At 37.0% G+C, this 19,059-nt stretch overlaps 4 protein-coding genes across 4 annotated transcripts; 2 read left to right on the top strand and 2 right to left on the bottom strand.

Moving 5' to 3' along the window:
• Positions 1–270: 270 nt before the first annotated feature.
• LOC140775474 (pectin acetylesterase 5-like) lies at positions 271–4,162 on the bottom strand. The gene is made up of 12 exons (XM_073118793.1): positions 3,874–4,162; positions 3,573–3,655; positions 3,129–3,255; positions 2,959–3,038; positions 2,748–2,837; positions 2,410–2,534; positions 2,200–2,260; positions 1,359–1,409; positions 1,198–1,275; positions 1,000–1,105; positions 753–895; positions 271–651 (listed from the first exon to the last, which is right to left on the bottom strand). Exons 1-12 carry the CDS (start codon positions 4,076–4,078, stop codon positions 544–546), a joined length of 1,257 nt encoding a protein of 418 aa, XP_072974894.1. The 5' UTR covers positions 4,079–4,162; the 3' UTR covers positions 271–543.
• A 2,087-nt stretch (positions 4,163–6,249) lies between these two features.
• Positions 6,250–8,872, bottom strand: LOC140775471 (probable protein phosphatase 2C 4). Its single transcript, XM_073118786.1, has 4 exons — positions 7,265–8,872; positions 7,052–7,165; positions 6,679–6,943; positions 6,250–6,593 (listed from the first exon to the last, which is right to left on the bottom strand). Exons 1-4 carry the CDS (start codon positions 8,723–8,725, stop codon positions 6,478–6,480), a joined length of 1,956 nt encoding a protein of 651 aa, XP_072974887.1. The 5' UTR covers positions 8,726–8,872; the 3' UTR covers positions 6,250–6,477.
• Positions 8,873–11,930: 3,058 nt separating this feature from the next.
• Positions 11,931–16,709, top strand: LOC140776609 (uncharacterized). The gene is made up of 5 exons (XM_073120360.1): positions 11,931–12,207; positions 12,419–12,623; positions 13,094–13,170; positions 13,691–15,527; positions 15,848–16,709. The coding sequence occupies exons 2-5, from the start codon at positions 12,485–12,487 to the stop codon at positions 16,540–16,542; spliced, it is 2,748 nt and encodes a 915-aa protein (XP_072976461.1). The 5' UTR covers positions 11,931–12,207; positions 12,419–12,484; the 3' UTR covers positions 16,543–16,709.
• A 1,076-nt stretch (positions 16,710–17,785) lies between these two features.
• On the top strand, positions 17,786–18,430 carry LOC140776458 (metallothionein-like protein type 2). The gene is made up of 3 exons (XM_073120174.1): positions 17,786–17,875; positions 17,952–18,032; positions 18,120–18,430. Exons 1-3 carry the CDS (start codon positions 17,808–17,810, stop codon positions 18,211–18,213), a joined length of 243 nt encoding a protein of 80 aa, XP_072976275.1. The 5' UTR covers positions 17,786–17,807; the 3' UTR covers positions 18,214–18,430.
• The last annotated feature ends 629 nt before the right edge of the window (positions 18,431–19,059 follow it).

Below are 19,059 nucleotides of genomic sequence, written 5' to 3'. Positions count from 1 at the left end.
ACACTAAATTGCCGATTTTAAGTGGAATGTCGTCGACGACAGCCTTGCTTTAGCCGAATTTTAGACGGAGTCGTCGCTGACGCACCTGAGACGACGACTTTACAATTCGAAATCTTCCTCTTCTAGATCGGAATTCGGCAACGAATTGGCATGGGATAATGGTTTTGAATAGCATTAGGCCAAGAACGCTCGGTTCTCTACATTTCAACACATTCCAATCACCATAGGTAATATATGTAGACCTGCATGTTATATTGCTATGCTCAAAGCTACAATCCACGACCCACATTTGCTTTACTTGAATATCTTCTCAATTAAATTGCTCAAATTTGTTTCAGTAAGGAGGAAAAAGAAGAAGAAAAAACTGAACACACTTGATCTGGTACGGTATTTTAATACGATTTACAGAATTGTGGCAGATACTGATAACATACAATTTAGACCACCATTTCAATGGAAGCATGAAGTGAGAGGTGGATCAATCTTACACTTCACAATTATAGTTGACAATAATAATTCTGCGGCTCGAGAACAATCGCATGTTTAAATAGACTCCATCTCATCACATGTGGGGTTGCATGGGTATGCACAATCGATTTCTTTTACATCCCTTCTGTTAAAATACCAGTCACCCACAGCCTCTGCAATTGTCTGGATAATAAAAGGTTATCATGAAGTGAATCGAACGTCAAACAATCGGATAAACCATACGTTAAGCTTGCATCAATTGAGCTAAGATGAGCAGGCAGTACCTTATTGTTAATTCTTGGCGAAATTGGTGAATGCCATGGGCTCCCGTAGGTCTGGCAGTGCGCAAAACAGGAGTTGATAAACATGCCAATATTCCTGTTATGCTGATAATCTCCCGAGATATTAAGCAACGCCATCCTAAATCCTGTTTGATGCAATGGTAGAAAGAGGTTCTGAATCAAGATAAGATTTAAATTTTTTGTAACATGTATCATTCGAGCAAAGATATACTGGCCTGTCTGCTATTACCTTGGAGGAGTTCAATCTGAGTGGAATCACAATCATGAATGTCCAATTTGCACCTCGCCCATGAATTTTCAGGATCAGAATCTTCTGGTACCAAAACATTTGATATCTAAAGAAATTATAGTACCACAATACCAACAGTTAGAACCCGTGCGCCATAATAAACAAAACAGAAACATAAGCGGGACAGATAACAAGTACCTGCCATGAATCATATGCAGAGTTGAGAATAAAAAATGGTGTCTTAATGCTCTTGATTATCTTTTCTGGAAAGAAACACTGGAAACGGAAAACATATGAAAAAACTGTTCCATCCAATAACTAGGAGAGTCAATGAATTCAGAAACAAATTTAGAACCTACCTTAGCTGGTTCAGTCTCCAAACAATCCTTCAACAAATGTTTTTCCACATTCTGAAGGAAAATTAGTCAGACAAAGTTGTTCCATTTATGCATTTTGAAATGTGAAATCAGCAAAATTCTTCTCTGTTTACATTTAAAAAAAAGTAAAATAATGCTTAATGTCAAAGGAAGGTTCATCTGAAAAAATTCCTAGTTCCCTGACTACTAAAATAATGTTACAGCAGAGGATGGAACACAATAATAGGTGGATTTACAATTCACTTGAGAAGATAAATAAATGAATGCATTGGTCGGCTTGAGATCAGGCAAGTGAGCTTCTAATCAGCAGTTTAAACAGAGGAAGCTGTATAAAGATTTAATGAATATAAGGCTTAAGATTAACATCTATAGGTAACAAACCGTAATGGTCTGGAGATGACCAATAGATATCAAAAACAGCACTAGTAAGGGTAAAGGTTTTGGTGCTATCAGATCTGTTCAAAAGAAGTACGAGGGATGCTAACAATAACCAATTTCAGAGAAAAGAAATTAGAGAGGGATTCTACAATTAGTCTGATTTTACCTAAACCTCAGGCTGGCAATCGGACCTTCTATCTTTGAAAGCCTAAGATAAGCTGTTCCTAAGCCCTTTTGGCTGTCTCTTCCTATTCCATGTAAAGCTGGGGTGTCTTCTGTTCCATTGTCCAGGCCAGAGAACAAAAATATGAAGAAGAGATCTATAACCACACAGAAGTTGGAAAAGAGAAATATGGATCTCGGGAAAATTTTGATATAAATAATGGATACATCTACATGAGAGAAGATGGTTGATTCTATGTATGCGTGCAGAAAGAGAGCAAACCTGAAGGCGAATAACATCATTATAAAATGATTTTATGGTCCTTTTACCAGATATATCCTTCCTGTGAGAAAGAGAGAAGTAGTTACTTAAACAGAAACAGCAATTTAACTAAAAGAAAGTGTTACATCAGAACATAAACTGATCTTTGTATGTTAGTGTCATTTATCAAAGAAATAGTGATGACTTGCACCTGAAATCGTCAAGACTTACTCGTCAAGAAAAAAACCACCATCAGAAAGACATTTCACAATGACCTCCTTGGGAAGAAGTGCACGAAAATCATCACAATGGATAAAAGTAGCTAGACCACCAGCAGAACATCCTGTAAGAAAGGCCTGAAAAGTGAAAAAGAATGCTTTAGCAATACTGCAGTTGATATTGTAACTACGTGAACATCTTCATATTTTGAAAAAGGAAAACAGTCCATGGTGCGCAAGAATGTGATACACAGCATTTGAATTTTCTAGAACATAAATAATTCATACAATCAAAATCTAGATAATCTGATCACAAGATAACGAATATTATAAAATGAATAAACCAACAACCTGCTTAGCATTTATAAGCCCCTTCGTTAAGAGTTCATTGATAACTGCTTCCCAAATGTGCATGCCTCTGAAGAAGATCTGAGTTCCATTCTACACACCATTGAAACAACAGATAATTTAGAACTAATTGCGTAGTGAACAGAGATAGAAATATCATAGACTAATAACAAACAAATTTTAACATATGGAAAGTTTGCCATTAAAGAGCTACCAGATGATCACTTTCCACATCACCACTGAATGATGCGCCATCACAATACCGTATCATGACCTTGTTCCAATTATAGAAATCTAGAATGAATAAATTAGGTGAGTTTGGAATAGACATTACTGTTCATAGAGTAACCTTTACACAAATTACGATGTAAATGCTAGCAGTACCAGGGTTGCTCAGTGGATTGTTGCTCAGGATGCCAACAAAAGATATTTGATTCATGTAATGAGATGAACCTGATGGTGTCCTCTGCCGTTCAGAGCATTTTTCTAAGGTGTTGCACCAACCGCCACCCTAAATCTCAAGACAAGCAATAATAGATCGAAAATCTTGACAAAATTCATTAAATTTCATGCATACATCAATACATAAATCTACCCTTCCTGCAAAGGCTTAATATCCAATTTATAGAGCTTATTGTATGCGGTTTATCATTTCCTCAGTCAAGAAAATATCAACAAGAAAAGTTAATATCAAAAGCCTAGAGATTACACTGAGACATTTAAGCAAATGAGACATGAATCGAAGAAACTATACGAGTCTGCAAGTTTGCGCCAAACATAAGGTTTAGTATTCGTTCGAACTCGATAAACTTTGACCCAATCGAGTACCTCCAGGTTCAGAAGCCAGCTATCTGATCCGCTCCCAGAACCTCTCTGGAGATGATAACCTGGTGGGCTTCCATCTAAACACACTGCAAACCGATGAAAAAAATTGAGAGAGAGAGAGAGAGAGAGAGAAATTTATCCCAAATTCGACAGAATAAATTGATTAAAATGGATTTTTTTCCCTGCTTTACTACTACTACTACTAAACTTTATCCTGTAATGAAAAATATACATTTGTGCTGTTGCCGTTGCAATTTTAGAAGGAGATTTTCAAAGATAAATTAGAAGAGCAATTAATTCTTACGCGCGCCCTTCTCCTCCGCGTTGCTTAGGAGAGTGAGATCGACGAGAGACGAATCAGAGCTCGTTCGAATCCACGAGGAAAACGTGAGGAAGAAAGCGAGCAACAGGACGGCGAACCCCGACAGTACGGCGGCGCGACCTACGCCGCCGCGGCTCCACCATACTCGAAGCCGTCTAAGTATTGCGCTCGCCGCCTTCTCAATCATGAGACTCGCGAATCGAGATTGCTAAACCTTACGTTTGCTTAATCTAAAGCTAAATTGGCGATCTTCGTCCACGACATCTAGATTATAACATCTCAACTTGTTGGACAAATTATTAATATTATTACACCTTGTCACCAGCAAATCAAGTTGTCTGGGAATAGTCATTTGACTAATTTATTAACACATGGTGCATTTTATGCTTGAATCTTTGACGGAGTTCCAAAAGAAACCGAGCCAATCAATGTTCTAGTAAAACAACCCGAAGGCGAAGATACATCGAAGGTTTGTCCTGTTTTCTACTAAGCCGATAATGTGAAATTTTTTTCCTTTTTTCTTTTCTCATCCGAGAACCAGAAATATTATATATATATATATATATATAAAGACAGTTAGATTTTATCTAAATACTTTCAGTTAATATACTAAGTTATCTTGTCTAGATTTTATACCATATATGTTATCGAACTAAACGCTATCAAAATATCGTTCCGAGCACTGTTAAATTATTCATCAAATCTAATGCGCCGCCGAGTCATTAGTGGAATAGAACAATTAAATTGAGTTCGCAACTAATTCTCCAACTAATTTTAGTATAAAGCGCCTTCCAAACCGTCCACTAGGTTAGAGATTCTAGTTATAGATTAACAAAACGTTTTACAAATTTTTAGGGTAAAAAGTGTACTTTTAGCCTTTATTACTCCTTTAACGAAAGTGATCGCACCTCCCTTTTCTATCTTCTTCTAAATCCACCAACTGTCGCCATCTTCCAACTAACAACCGAACCACCTATCAATTTCGAAACCCCACTTTTATTTATTTATTTTAAAAAAAAAACTCCGAAACGCCATATTACGGATAAATTCTGGTAACGGGCCGGATCTTGATCGGGTTCAGCCCGCCATAATGGATCATATCTTGGTCCGTTCCCTATACTGACCAGGCCAGACCTAACTGGACTAATCAAACGAAGCCCAAAACTTCATATATATATATATATATATATAGTCAGACTTGTTATTAAAATATTAGCGTAACTTTTAAAATAAATAAATAAATAATATGGAATCATTGCTTGGAAGCATATGCTAATAATATACGTTATAGATTGCGGCAGATTAAAGTCTTCAAAAGCATTTGCTGACATAAAGTGATATTGATAGAACTATTATAGTGCTGCTAAATGGCTAAGTGCTTAAAGAGATAATTAGTCATTAAGAATATTAGTTGTGGAGAGGTTCGCATATTAGAGGGATAGAGAGAGAAGAGAGAAAACTGTGTGGAACTAGTTCAGAAAAGATTAAGTTTGCAAACAAATATGATCAGTAAATGAATTGGACTATAGATTATGCAAATCTAATCAATTTAAAATCAACTTTGAATCAGATGAATGAAATTTGGAAAGGGAGATAACTTGATCTAAATCAGATATTCTTTTATTCATATATAAGCAAAAGGGCAGAGATGGAGAAAAATAAGGATATAGGATACATAGATGTTGATTAAGAATTTGATTTATTTTTATATGAATAAGAGAGAGGAACAGAAAGAAGAGAGATAATGATGAGATAACTACATGTTGAAGAGATGAATATTAAGAAATGTCAATTGTACTCTTGGCTCTGTCAACAGTTTGAATTTTTTTTTTCTCACTTAAAACAACTAATTTGGATGAAGGGCATGGAAGAAACGCTCAAAATAAGAACATTAGAAGTATACCGAGGGTGTTGTAATTTGAATAGATAATTAAGATTGTAGCGATGGAAGAAGAGAGATAAAAGAATGAGACAGTTTGTACTGTCAGATAAAATCCAGCATGAAACTTATGAAGCGATAGGGTTGAGATAAATTTGTAACATTTTCAATAATGATACAGTAGGAAGTTTGTTTTATCTTGCTGTTTGATTCCTATGAGCCTTTGCCACTGAGAAGATCTGAATAAGGATCATCAGTAAGTTATCAATCAGCATTTACTACTGAAGAATGCTTGGTAGAATCTTTAAGTTATCCTTCATTGGCACTTAATTTTATCAACACATGCCCAGAAATATTAGATCAGATGAAATACAAGGATCACTTCATGACCTCAAAGCAGTCGGTTGATCCGAATAGGAAGAAGAAGAAAAAAAAATTGACAGGAAGCCAACGAGTAATTTGAAGATTAGTAATCGAACAGCAGCGAAGGAACAATTATTGAGTGTCACTTAATTCATTTCTATAAGAGTGTAAATGAATGGGTAGTTTCAGTCGTTTTACAGAATGAATCAGTTCTGGGAGCACCAGATTTCTGAAGCTCAAGTGCTGTTATTAAAAAACAGCAATGGAGGAAAAAAAAAATATGTAGAGCCAGCCTGAAATTTCCATGGACCTCTATATTTGTTCTTCGAAAATGTTATCAGTATCTACATGGAGGATCTCCATATTCTTCCTTCCAAGGAGATTATTATGATGGAAACGTCGTCGTGGTATTTTCGCCTGAATCCTTGCGGTATATCGAGTAATTCATGGAAATCCATGCCTGCATTCATAGATGCAGGAATGTCAAAAGATGTCTATATAAAATAAGCAAATTAAGGACATATTTTCGTTATATTGAATCTTACCGGCTGCTCTTGCAGCACTGCGAAGGACACCTTCAACAAGGTATTGAGCAGGATCACCTTCAGGATTGGTTGTGATGAAGAGTTCCACTTCAGCAACCACCTCTTCATTGGTGAAGTACTGGTAAAGCCCATCAGATGAGAGTATCAGGAATCTGTCCTTTGGGGTAAGTTTGTGGTGTCGCAGATTTGGATTGCATGTTATATATGGGGAGGCTCCAACATAATCTATCCTAAACCTCTCCAGGAGGGCATTGTTCCATTTGGGCTGAAGAAGAAGAATTTTTGTGTTAGATGATGGATGACTTTAGCCAACTTAAATTTTCTAGCAACCATATATGGTTTAATAACAACCAGATTGTAACTAGCATCATACCTGCTTCAAATAGCCAGCCCCAAAAGCTCTAGTAACCTTCAGAGACCCCTTCACCCTTCCATTCACAACTGCTGAAGGATCATCAGGATGTTCAGATCTAATTCTTCGCACCTCCTGAATCAAATCATCAACAATCCAAGTAAGAACAACAACAACAACAACAAAAAATACATATATCCAAACAGTAAAGAATTGTAAGAGTAGTCTTCTCACATCATCTACAGAGGTGCTATGATCTGAGGTCAACTGCAGAGCAGTTAAACCAGAGAGTTCATCCATCTCATACGCCTCGAGCTGCCGCATCATCTCCACCTTGAACTTCTCTAGATCCTGCGTCGCCTTCCCGAGTATGTTGGTCAGATCAGGCTCGCTCTTCTGCGCCAAAACTGCGCGACTATCGCCGACGTTCATAATGTAGATATCCTCCCCCTTCATCAGCATCACAAGAAGGCATGAGCCCATGAGAGCGAGCTCAGGATTCTCCAACACCATCTTGTCTGCAATGTCTAGGTAAGAATCTTCTGTCTTCTTCAAAGCCTGAGACAGAGCCTTCAACACCTTCGGGTGCTGAACTCCGGTTGCGGAGTTTGCCCTCTGCAGCTGCTCCTTAAATATCCGGTCGAGCTCCGACATGTCGCCGTAGGCCAAGTTCTTCCTCTCTTCTTCGCAACAGAAAGAGCTGCAAACGTGCGTGTCTTGTTCATGAGAAGTGCATGTCAGGTCCTCCTCCTCCTCCTCCTCCTCCTCCCAGAGGAGGCCTTTGAGCTCTTGGTGCACGGCAGAGTATAGGTTGGACAGTAAGAAGTCGGTGGCATCCGGGCCATTGAATCCATCATAAATGCCGACGAAGACCCATCCGTGCTCCTCCGACACGACCACGTGGACGCGATCCTCGCCTGCTTTCCCCTGTGCCCACTGGACATTGCCGCCGTTTGCGGCTTCGGGTAAGTAAATCTCTTCGCCGTTCGCGTAGGTGGATGATTGCTCGTGTTCTTTCTTGTCGGTGGAGTAGTCGTCGGCGCTCCGTTTGGGCTTCTTTAGTTGGAGCTTGGAGGCGGCTTTGGAGAAGAAGCGGAAGAAGGAGCGGTTGGCGCGGTGGCGGCGGCGGGCTGCGCGGCGCTCAGCGATGATCTGAGAGAGGTTGCGCTGGAGGCGGCCGGAGGAGAGGGAGGAGGAGGAGGAGGAGGGGCGGTCTAGGGGGCCGGAGAAGAGAGCGGGGCGGTCGAGAGGACCGGACATGAACTGGCGCTCCGAGAAGTGGCCGGAGAAGCTGTGGTCGGCGGAGAGAGGGCCGGAGAGAGAGGCGGAGAGGCGGGGAGCAGGGTGGAGGGGTATGGACGCGAAGGAGCGGGAGCTCTCGAAGGAGGCGGCCGGGGAGGCGGTTAGCTCGTGGAGGAGAGCGGAAGTGGAGAGCGGGGTGGAAGGGTTCGCGCTGATGGCGGCGCCGGATATCGAGAAGAAGGGGCTGGCCATGATCTCCGACTCATTCCCGGCGCCGACACCGCTGGCGGTGGCCGAGGTGGAGGTGGGGAGGGCGGACGAGTAGAAGAAGGAGTGGCCGAATCCGTCGTCGGGGAAGGGCTCGGAGGTGACGGCGGCGGAGGATAAGTGGCGACGCCGCCCTTCGCCGGCGCCGGAGAAGCACGGGGTGAGCTTTGCGACGCCGTTGCCCATTTGAGGAGGAGGAAAGGAAGGGAGTTGAGGAGATTGGAAGTTTAGATCAGAGCATGGGGAAGTTTTGATAGAGGGATTGGTGGAGAGAGGAGAGGGGAGGAGAGGAGAGGGGAGGAGAGGGAGTGGAGGAGAAAGGAGAGAGTTGACTTTTAAAAGTTTTGGGGGGATTGAATGTTGAGAGGGAGCAATCTTTTTGAGTAGTTGACTCTAGGTGGCGGGGTTCAGTAATCCAAGAAGGATGACAGAGAGAGGTTTTATTTTATTTTTATTTTCCTTTTTCTAGATTTCCTTTTTCAAATCAGCACCTATATTTTTTATTATATATGAAACACCTATCATTTTTTTGCCATATTTATAAATTAGCCCTCCTATATCAGTTAAATGTGCAAAACCACCTCTCCTTAGTTAATGCTGAATATTCTAAGTTAAATCTTATTTTTGTATAATAAATTGATCTCTCTCTTCTCTTTTTTAATATACTTTTGTTTATGGAATATAGGCATAATATATTCGTAAAACCACTTGAAAAAAAAAAAGAAGCATTTTAGTTAATTTGCAGATAATATTAATTTTGGACGAACTAATTGTGGTGTTTTGCAGAAAAACCCCGAAAAGAAGGTGGTGCAAATTCATAGAAGTATGAGGACTCTTTTTGCACCGAGATTAAAATATATGTGAAACATAAAGTACCTTCCTTATTTCAACAGAACGAATCTAGGTAGGAATCTAATTACAAAATAAATAAATAAAAATAATAAAAAGAAAAAGGTCAAACAACCGGCCCTGGCTTTAAACCAGGGGCTTGTGAAGCCTGATTAAAATTAATTGTTCACTAAATAATTAAATCTAAGAAAATGAAATAAAAAAATCCCACTAATTAATATTTTGATCTCTTAATATTAATATTGTTGCGAAAAAGAATTTTAATAAGAATATGCTTCTTGCTAAAAGAATTTTAATAAGAATATGCTCATAAGAAGCTAAAAACAATAATATATATATATATATATATATATTTAAAAAAAAAACTTAGGAAAAAGACATATTCACTAAATATACATTTATAATTTACTAAGTCCAGTCCAAAAAAAGGCGATAAGATTGGAAATTTGTATCTCATTAATTCTTTACTTGCTCCAACGTGGATTCAAGCTAATTATATCGTGCATAGCTTTACTACTCCTCAAAGTTTACAAAGTCCACCTTTATTTCTTCAAAATAAATTAATAAAAATATCCCAAGTTTGCATCATTAAATATGTCTTGACTAACATCATGGCTAATAATATAAGCTCAATGGCTAATCCTTGGAGATACGTTTCTAAAAGTCAGCTCTCCTAATTCATGCACTTCAATGAGTAGAAGTTTAATCTCCCTCTAAGTACTGACCTAACCCATGATTAAACTAGTTAATCTACCTGCATTATGCATCTAGTGACGTCATTTACTTAAGGAAAATAATTCAACCATTTTATTATTTATTTTTGCAACTATTTGTTAATAGTGTGGCATTATAAAGAAAGCTCCATTTGTGTGGGAGCAGCAGGAACTGCATTGATCTAAAGTTAATGTTATATTATCGGCATTATCGAGCACGTTAACTTAGATAATGAGGATTAAGCACTAGATAATAGCCTCTTCCTTGTCTTATGCTCACCATTTCAGCTTCATGAAAGGAATTTAATTACATGATGAAATAATTATGGGTAAAACACGCGGAAGAAATACAGAAGTAATTTATAAGAATTTTCTTTTAAAAAAGTAATTAAGCATTTATTGAATAGAGTTGGCTAGTTAGGGAGAACACGCCCTATTAAATTTGAGTCAAGATCCATAAAGATTATGATAAAATTATAGTTAGCTAACCAGTGTTCTTTATTCTTTGGATTTGATGCTTGTGAAGCTTTCTAAAATATCTCTCATTTTCTCGGTGTATTATATTTATAAAATTTATTTTAATTTAATAAACCATCGCAGTTGATTGGAATATTCCACAATCTTTGTGCAGCAAAAAATTCATTTGCTAGTACTACAAGAAAATATTTACTAAGCAAGAAATACTATTAATAAAATAATATTTTATAATAACATAATTACCCCTACGAAAATTTTATTAGGTGGATGAAGTATGGGCATAATTGTTACTTTTATATATGATTTTTGCTTTGTTAATTATAATTTTTGCTATGTAAATATCATCCCGAGAAAAAGAAAAGAAAATCTTGATAAAGTATGAGTGGGCCCGATAAGTTTATTCCCCTTTGCTGGGCTTCTCAATTGGGCCCATTATAAAGGGCTAGATCGAGACAACATATTATAACCCAAAAATATCTGAATAAGGGATAGATATTAATATTTGAGCCAGATAGGCAGATCTTAATCCAAATCTGGCAAAACCTTGATAAGGAATCCACCCTGGATGAATAAATGCGAATCTACAAAAATATGGGCCTTCATTTAATAGCTAAATTGTTTAATTGAACTCGGGTCTAAAATTTGTGTATTAGACTCTATTTCATTCTCCAACCGTCCAGTATGGCCTCCCTCAATTTTTGACCTGCTATGATATCTCGGGGAGTTAGATCTCAAGTAGACGTAATCATCGGGTGGGCCGAGCCGATTTTGGGCCAGACTAGAATATTCTAGTTTATCACTGTCCACTAGCATATTAGATATTGGACTTTAATTGAGTATAATAGGTTTAACATAATGAGTTAAATATATAAAACTATTATATCTTATCGGGCTGAGTTTAATAGGCCTATATAAAGATATTTTATTTATCCAATATGAGACTAAAAAAATATTATAAAAATATATATGTATTATAGGTCAAGTCATAGATGATTTAAATCGGTTGGATTTGGGCCGAATTCGGCGGACGGGTCGAGCCTTGTGATCATGTACTAGTTAGTCTTCTTGATGTATTTCTTGGGTCTAATATCTCGTGGGCTAGCGTACAATAAATAAAAGACTAAAATATTTTAGTCGGCTTATTAGCGAGCGTTCCTGCGGATGGAGATCGAAGTCCGGTTGGCTGGCCTCTAATTCACGTAAGTTCCGAGGCACGTGGTTAGACGCGTACGTACAGAAAATAAAAATCGAGAAAGTAGACCAAAATAATTGTAAGATAGATATCAACTGTAGAAGTCTTGTTCACTTCCCTTTAATTCGACAAATTTAATGACTTACGATTTACGAACGTAGAGTTTTTATTTTGTCTTTTTTGTTGTTGTTGTTGTTGCTGCTGTTGTTTCCTTGGGAGCGTTTTGGAGAAATAAAAAGTTAACAAATCCAAACTTGGTAGGGATTATAACAGGAAGGGGAAAGAAAGAAAAGGACTGCTTCTCTCGCTGGTCGGGTGGAAGAATTCAACTCCTCCTTCCCCTAAAGCTGTAGATTTTTCTCCTATTTTCTGACCATAATCCAGACCCAAATCCCAATCTAATTTCCCCTCTTTGATATTATCGCGACCCGTCTGAGGTAAAACCATCGGTTCCTTCGTCTTTTCTGTTCGTTTAAGCTGTTGTGGCGTGAATAATCTTAACTTGCTTACCTGGAATTTGTTTTAGATCGAACTGGGTGTTGCCCATCTGGATTGATGCTTCTATAGCTTAATTTGATTTATTTTTTTGGGGGATTATTGTGCTGTTTCTATCGTTGCCAATGACGTGTTTGTTGTTTTCCCTGACAGAGTTGGAGGTGGAGGAGCTGGGGTTTCTTGTCCTCTTTGAGGTGTTTACGTAAATTTTTGCCGCATATGGCAGAAATGTTGCAGCATCAAAGCTCTTTGCCTTTTGGGAAAGAATTTAAAGGCTGCTCATGGGATTTCCTTCAATTCTCCAATTTCTACAGGCGTCTCCATATTAGGATGGATGATGGTGGCAGACGACCTGGAGGTAATTAGTTAGCTCTTATCATGGTGCTACTTTAGAAGAGATACTAGGGAACTTTTTCTTTTCTCTTTTTGTTGGTGCCTCTAAATAGTTTGTGTTGGAAATGATTACTGAATAACTGCTTGAAGAGGAATTTTGAATCTTTGCCAATGAAATGAGGAGCACTTCTAGGAAATTGTGCTTGATAACCAAAAAACCTTGGTTAGTCTTGAGTTCAATAACCAAGTAAAATATATTTGTGATCTTTTAAAATGGTCATGGTTACTGATAATCGGGGTATATATTTCAGCATTAAAGTATCTAGTTAATTTAGGCAAGGGTTAGTGATTAAGGCATCAATTCAGAGTCCCATATTCTTTTCATGTAAATAGTAAAATTATGAAAAATGGATCAGTTAGTTCTGTAAAATTTTTCCTTCTTGGATTGGAACCTCTTCAAGTTCTTTCACTTATTCATGATAATTCTTGCTATAGGACTAAAAGTTCCAGGGTCATATGCTCCTTTATGCGGCAATGAACATGATACCTTGGACAGTGAAGCAGAGTCCGAAGTAAGTTAAATCATCACCAGCAAGTTTATAGTTTCATGTCATTGGAATTCTTTCTTCAGTATTATCTTTTTTCATCAACATGCAAATTATTTGGGTGTTATATGTCAAGTTTATTCTCCAGTCTGATGCTTGATTATCTGCTGGATTGTTGATTTCATGTAATTATGTCATAAATTCTCAACCATATCATGCATATGGAGAACTTATTTTGGCAAGTCTTGATTAGAACAAGTAGTATAAAAATCATAATGATCAGTTTTATCCACTATGAGACAATAGTAATTTATGTTTATTTGTCCATTTTAATTTCGTGAGCTTATAAGCAAGAACTTTGTCCAAATTTAAATGTAAATCCTCTTTAATTCATCAAGTATTTCATTCTTTCAAATACTAAATGAGAAAGAAAAAACAGGCATAGTAACTTTTTATGCACTTTCAGATACCAGTGGGTTAGATTTTTTTGATCTGCTTATATTGAATTTTCTGTTATATTTACTCATTCATATTTGGGGTTCACCAGGTTACAAATAAAAGTAATACCTTGAAAAGAAATTCTCTCAAGGCTTGGATGAGGGCTTTGATGTCAAAACGACTTTACAGGAAACAGAATCAGAAGCAAAAGATGCTTCCTGTAGCACCACGGCTGTTGCGAACTATATCAATACATTACTTGGAGTGTGACGATTATGTTCTTCCTAATGAAATGACTTCTCAGAGTGAAACGCCTACTGTTGATATAAATTCAGACGGAACTAAATCTTGTGAAAGCAGTGATGTCCAAGTGTTCTCCAGAGGCATGGATAGGCCTAATTCTGGGAAAATATGTGATGTATGTAGTGACATGAATACGATTAATATTGAAAATCATGTCGGATACGATCAACTTGGAGAGAATTTAGAGAAGCAAACAACACTATTTAAACACTTGGAGAACTTGTCAAAGAAAAAGAGAACAGATCAGGAACAGGGTAGAGATGCTATAAAAGACTTTGTCAATATGATGGAATTATTCAGTACACAGAAGGATTTGTTTCTAGAAGTTCTTGAAGATCCAAATATTTGTTGGGAGAATTATCTTGGTCTTCATTCTTCTAAAATAAGAGCACTAACCAAGTCTGGCTCATTCCCGGGAACAGGATTCTTAGGCACACCCAAAAGCCTGTCATCCAGATCCAGGCTTAGACATAAGTGGAAGGGAAGTGATCTTCTTGTCCACCAAGAAGAGAAGTCTCTGGTTAGGAGCTCAAGCTCAACTGAGAAGTTTGCTGGTTTTCAGGCTATACGACCTGAGTCTGTTGTTGATATTGATACTGATTTATATGATCCAGAACCTTCAATTAAGAATAATGACACAACTGAGCCTATTTCGGAGTATTTTCCTCAATCTCATTGTGAACTGGAAGGCCAGAAGGATGATGAAGATGTTTTGAATCGTCTCAATGTTCTCAAACAGAGGATCATGGATGTAATCAATGAGCGGAAGAAAGAACATCATCGGATATCCATGGATGGAATGCTGCATAGAATCCCTTATGGTCAAAATGTTTCTGAAGATGTGCAAAAGGAAAAGCTGTTTCGATCTGCCTCTGCTACATATATTAGAGATAGTTCAAGGCAGAAGATTGGTGGTTCTGTTAATAGGTACCCACATCAAAGTATTAACAGGTCCCATTCTCTTTCTGAAACTTTGGATAGGTACTCACGTTTACTTGAGTCCAAAAAGTTATCTGGTAGCTTGAAGTCAAATGAAGACAATTCTTTGCTTGAACTGACACCAAATATCTTCCAAAGAATTTATTCCAGTCCTGAGTTTAGGTCATCTTCTTTAAATGGAGTTGCTCCAATTGAACTACTTCATGAAGCTTTATCATCAAAGATACCTGTCACCGATGCTCTGGACCGTGATGTTATCATTCATAGCTCCGACGAGGTGAAGTCACTAGGTAGTGTTGTGCATACTGAAGAGAGAACAGAATCAAACATATGTGAAGGGCATGCTGTTGATTTAAATGCTAGCGGGGTGATTCAAGATCTGGAACAATCAGTGCTAACTAATGAGCATTGCCACAGAAAAACATATAAGATCTCAGAATCAACAGGAGAGAATGCAAGCAGTGTTCCTCTCCATGAGCAAGAATCTGAACCTCTAGAAAAGGTAGTGTTAACTTGTGAGGAAAACCAAAATAAAGTTTGGGTGGATTCAGATCCAAATGAAGAGGGCACTACTTGTACTCCGTCCTATGAGCAGGAAGTGCAAGTTGAAGCAAACCCAAGCAGTGAAGCAACAAAAACCGGTCCGATCTCTACTCTTGATTCAGAGGAGCCTGTCAGTTCAGCAAAGTATACAAATTTAGAAGGTGAGGCATCAAAAATTTATAAATGCTTTTCTAGTAGACAATAATATGCATTATAGGTATATCCATTTGTATACTTCACCGCCACACAACCTTTTCTGCTAAGTAATAGAAAAGGATATTCCAAACTCTCAGCAGCTCTTTAGAAGTTGCAAGACTCAGATTCACTTCTATATATTCTCTTGATTTTGGGATATAGTGCCTGCCTATAAAAAAACAAAGATGAATCAGTACACTATCAATGCGAACTCAAACTGTATAATTTATATTTTTCATTTCAGTATCTTTTTCATACTTATTGAAATATTCCATTTTAACTGTAGGTTCAGAGTTAGAGCTTGGGAGTTCCCATTTCATCGAGCTAGACATATTTTCAAATCCACAGAAGTTGTTGGGTGTCAAACCCTCCTGTGGAATGGAAACTATCGAACCCAATTTTGGCAACATAGAATCAGAGGGCCTAGCAAATCATGACAGGCTTCAATTTCAAGTGAATCAAAAGAGTGAAGCTGAACTCAGTTATGCAATGGATGTATCAGAGAACTATGGATTCAATCGTGAAGGATTCTTTGGAGCTTTGTACTCCCTTAACCAGGCAGGTTTCGGAGAAGCAAATGACCTGCCTTATGAACTTGATATCACGAAATTTAACTCTAACAGTGTACCACTAGACCAGGAGCTTCTGTTTGACCTTACTAATGAATTACTGTATGAAACTTATGAAAACTATTGTTCTCACAGCCCTTGGTTCTCAAACTTTGTTTTCCATATTAGCTCAAAGTTTGTAGAACGCCGTGTCCTCAAGGAGGTCCAGGTGAAAATTCATTTGCATCTTAGTTCGCAAGATCAATCCAGCAATCTGTTTGAAGATGTTGTGGCTCGAGACTTTGCGAAGAATGACAGATGGTTAAACCTTCATTGTGATGTTGAGTTTGTTGGAATGGAGTTGGAGGCTCTGATGTTGGATGATCTGCTAGATGAATTATCACTTGAGCTAGGCAAATGCTCGAGTCTTTAGTTTGTTTCCTCCTAGCTAATTCCTCTCTTGTAACACATACAAAAACATAGTTTCCTCAATTTTTTGATTTGTAGATATGTGATTGCATTTTCATGATTAAAGACCTTGTAATATATCACTTTTAAGGAATCAAAATAAGATATGGCAGAATGTTTTTCTTTCTTGTATATCTCAGGTTGCATGGTTATTGCTTTCTGTTTATATTCTCTGCAGCTTCTTGTTAACAGAGTTTGTATTGGATTGTATTAAAAGAGTAGTAGAAATAAGAAGAGGGTACGAAATTCGAGTGAACTTAACCAACTGGTTTGAAATATAGTAATGCTATGAGCCAGCAAGATATTCTATGTGACAAAAGTAAAAAATCTAATATACAGAAAGACAAATATTAATACGACTCCGCAGCATTTTCCTTAAAAAATATTTTTTAGATAGAAAATTAGACAGATATACTACTTTCTAGGGCCTTTAAATATATGTCATCTACATTGTATAACGATTAACATATATGCCTAAAATTAAACTAACTTTGAACTTCGTTTACATAGTCATTACTTCGTCCCTCTATGTTTTAGACTAATATAAAATTATTAATCTTTTCATCTCAACTTAACCAGAAAAAAAAAAAAATTACTATATTATCCAGATGATATTGATAATCCTATCATTTAAAGATAAGTGAATTTTTTTATTTTATGATCATATATTTAAAAGGGAGTATATTATAAAATTATAATTAAAATTTAAGACTTATAATCTTAGATAAAAGAAGAGAGAAGAAAGAAGAGGTTGAAAGTATATTTAAAACATTTAATAGAAGAAAAATGATAATTCTGACATCTTAATATTCATTATGGTAAAAAGAAATCATAAGTGAGGCAACACGATATAGATTAAAAAAAAGTTGAAATAGAAGTTTGATATTGGATTAAACCACAAGTCTCCGGAAGCCTCGGTGTAAAGCTTCCGTTTTAATTATCTTTCTTTCTTTTGAACAAGTACAGGGCTTCCGTTACACTTTCACCATCTATTCTTAGAGGTGACAGTGGCAGTAGCAGTGGCAGCGATAACGACGAGCATAGTTGACGTTTTCAAGGCAGAAAGGCCTAGATTAGAAGATGATAAACCGACACGATAGAGATATCCGGATCTCGAGAGACGTGGATGGTGGATAACGTCACACCCCAACTACCTCCCCTCTATAAATTCCCACCTCGGGCCCGGATAGAATAACCACTTATCCGAGAATTTATCCTTGCCAAAGAACGATGTCTTCTTGCTGCGGTGGGAATTGCGGATGTGGGTCTGGCTGCAAATGTGGCAATGGCTGTGGAGGGTAAATTTAAACAACCCTCTAATCTTCTTCTTAATCCATTCTTCTTATAAATTAATCCTTGGTTTTATTATTGCAGATGCAAGATGTACGCTGATCTGGCTGAGGAAAAGAACACCACTACTCGACCCATGATCATGGGTGTTGCACCTGAGAAGGGGTTCGTTTATTAGTTTAGTTTCTTCTACTTATCATATCTACTATGTTTGGTTTGATTTGGATTATAATTTATAAATTATATTTGCAGGAACTTTGAAGGATTCGAGATGGATGCTGGATCTGAGAATGGAGGTTGCAAGTGTGCACCCACATGCACCTGTAATCCCTGCAACTGCAAGTGAGATGGTTATTATAGATATAGTTAACAAGGAGAGGAGGGAGATTAGTCGCATATAAGTTGTGTTTAGGTTATGTAATTATGTAGAGAGTTGCGTCTCTATCTTGTTGCTAGTAGCGAGAGGATGCCATCATGCCATGGTTGTTTGTGTTATGATCTCTCTCTCTCTCTCTCTCTCTCTCTCTTATCTAGAAGATAATAAAGACCCTTTTATTGCATAATTAATTTGTTGAATTACTTTGATATGGGGGGAGGACAGGAGAAATTGGCAGTTGCCAGGTGGGCACCTCAATGTTTATAATTTAGTGGTACAGGATAAGGATGAATGGTATTATCGGCAGGTTTTTAATCTATCTTCTATGAAGTTATTATTATTATTTTTTCTATCCTTGTGTTTAGTAAATTTATTACCATTCTACCGTAGTTTTTCTAAATTATTTACTAAGCTCCACCTTAGGAATAACTTTCCTTCTATTTTATAATAACAACTAAATATTATAATAATAGTATTTTAAAAATATAAATATTATTTATTAAAATTATATCTTATACAGCATACTAATTTAATTTTATTAATCTACTTTATATAAAATCAAAGAGTATATAAAAAAATAAATAATTTTTCTTTCACTTTATCTCACATAAAAATAATTATTATACTTTTATTTTAAAATACAAGTAACCACAAGAATAATTATTTTTAAAAAAAATTATTTTAGAAATAAATATCTATTTTAGAATTATATTAGCGCATAGATAGCTGTCTTGAAAAATAATTTATCAAATTATTTTTACATATAACTGCAGAGCGAAAAACAACAGCACCATGAGAATGAGAAGAGCATCATAT

The sequence above is a fragment of the Typha angustifolia genome, chromosome 14, assembly GCF_048772165.1.
Source record: "Typha angustifolia cultivar Huaian chromosome 14, ASM4877216v1, whole genome shotgun sequence".
Lineage (NCBI taxonomy): Eukaryota > Viridiplantae > Streptophyta > Magnoliopsida > Poales > Typhaceae > Typha > Typha angustifolia.
This window is presented reverse-complemented; position numbering and strand designations above follow the sequence as displayed.

Excerpts from the sequence above, each read along its gene's own strand:
- LOC140776609 (XM_073120360.1), top strand. The coding sequence starts at position 12,485 with ATGGCAGAAATGTTGCAGCATCAAAGCTCTTTGCCTTTTGGGAAAGAA. Across the intron at positions 13,171-13,690 it reads ACAGTGAAGCAGAGTCCGAA|GTTACAAATAAAAGTAATAC; the intron begins GTAAGTTAAATC and ends GGGGTTCACCAG. Across the intron at positions 15,528-15,847 it reads AAAGTATACAAATTTAGAAG|GTTCAGAGTTAGAGCTTGGG; the intron begins GTGAGGCATCAA and ends TTTTAACTGTAG.
- LOC140776458 (XM_073120174.1), top strand. The coding sequence starts at position 17,808 with ATGTCTTCTTGCTGCGGTGGGAATTGCGGATGTGGGTCTGGCTGCAAA. Across the intron at positions 17,876-17,951 it reads TGTGGCAATGGCTGTGGAGG|ATGCAAGATGTACGCTGATC; the intron begins GTAAATTTAAAC and ends TTATTATTGCAG. Across the intron at positions 18,033-18,119 it reads GGTGTTGCACCTGAGAAGGG|GAACTTTGAAGGATTCGAGA; the intron begins GTTCGTTTATTA and ends TTATATTTGCAG.
- LOC140775474 (XM_073118793.1), bottom strand. The coding sequence starts at position 4,078 with ATGATTGAGAAGGCGGCGAGCGCAATACTTAGACGGCTTCGAGTATGG. Across the intron at positions 3,039-3,128 it reads CAATCCACTGAGCAACCCTG|ATTTCTATAATTGGAACAAG; the intron begins GTACTGCTAGCA and ends TATTCATTCTAG. Across the intron at positions 652-752 it reads CGCCAAGAATTAACAATAAG|ACAATTGCAGAGGCTGTGGG; the intron begins GTACTGCCTGCT and ends TTTATTATCCAG.
- LOC140775471 (XM_073118786.1), bottom strand. The coding sequence starts at position 8,725 with ATGGGCAACGGCGTCGCAAAGCTCACCCCGTGCTTCTCCGGCGCCGGC. Across the intron at positions 7,166-7,264 it reads ATAGCACCTCTGTAGATGAT|GAGGTGCGAAGAATTAGATC; the intron begins GTGAGAAGACTA and ends GATTTGATTCAG. Across the intron at positions 6,944-7,051 it reads GGGCTGGCTATTTGAAGCAG|CCCAAATGGAACAATGCCCT; the intron begins GTATGATGCTAG and ends CTTCTTCTTCAG.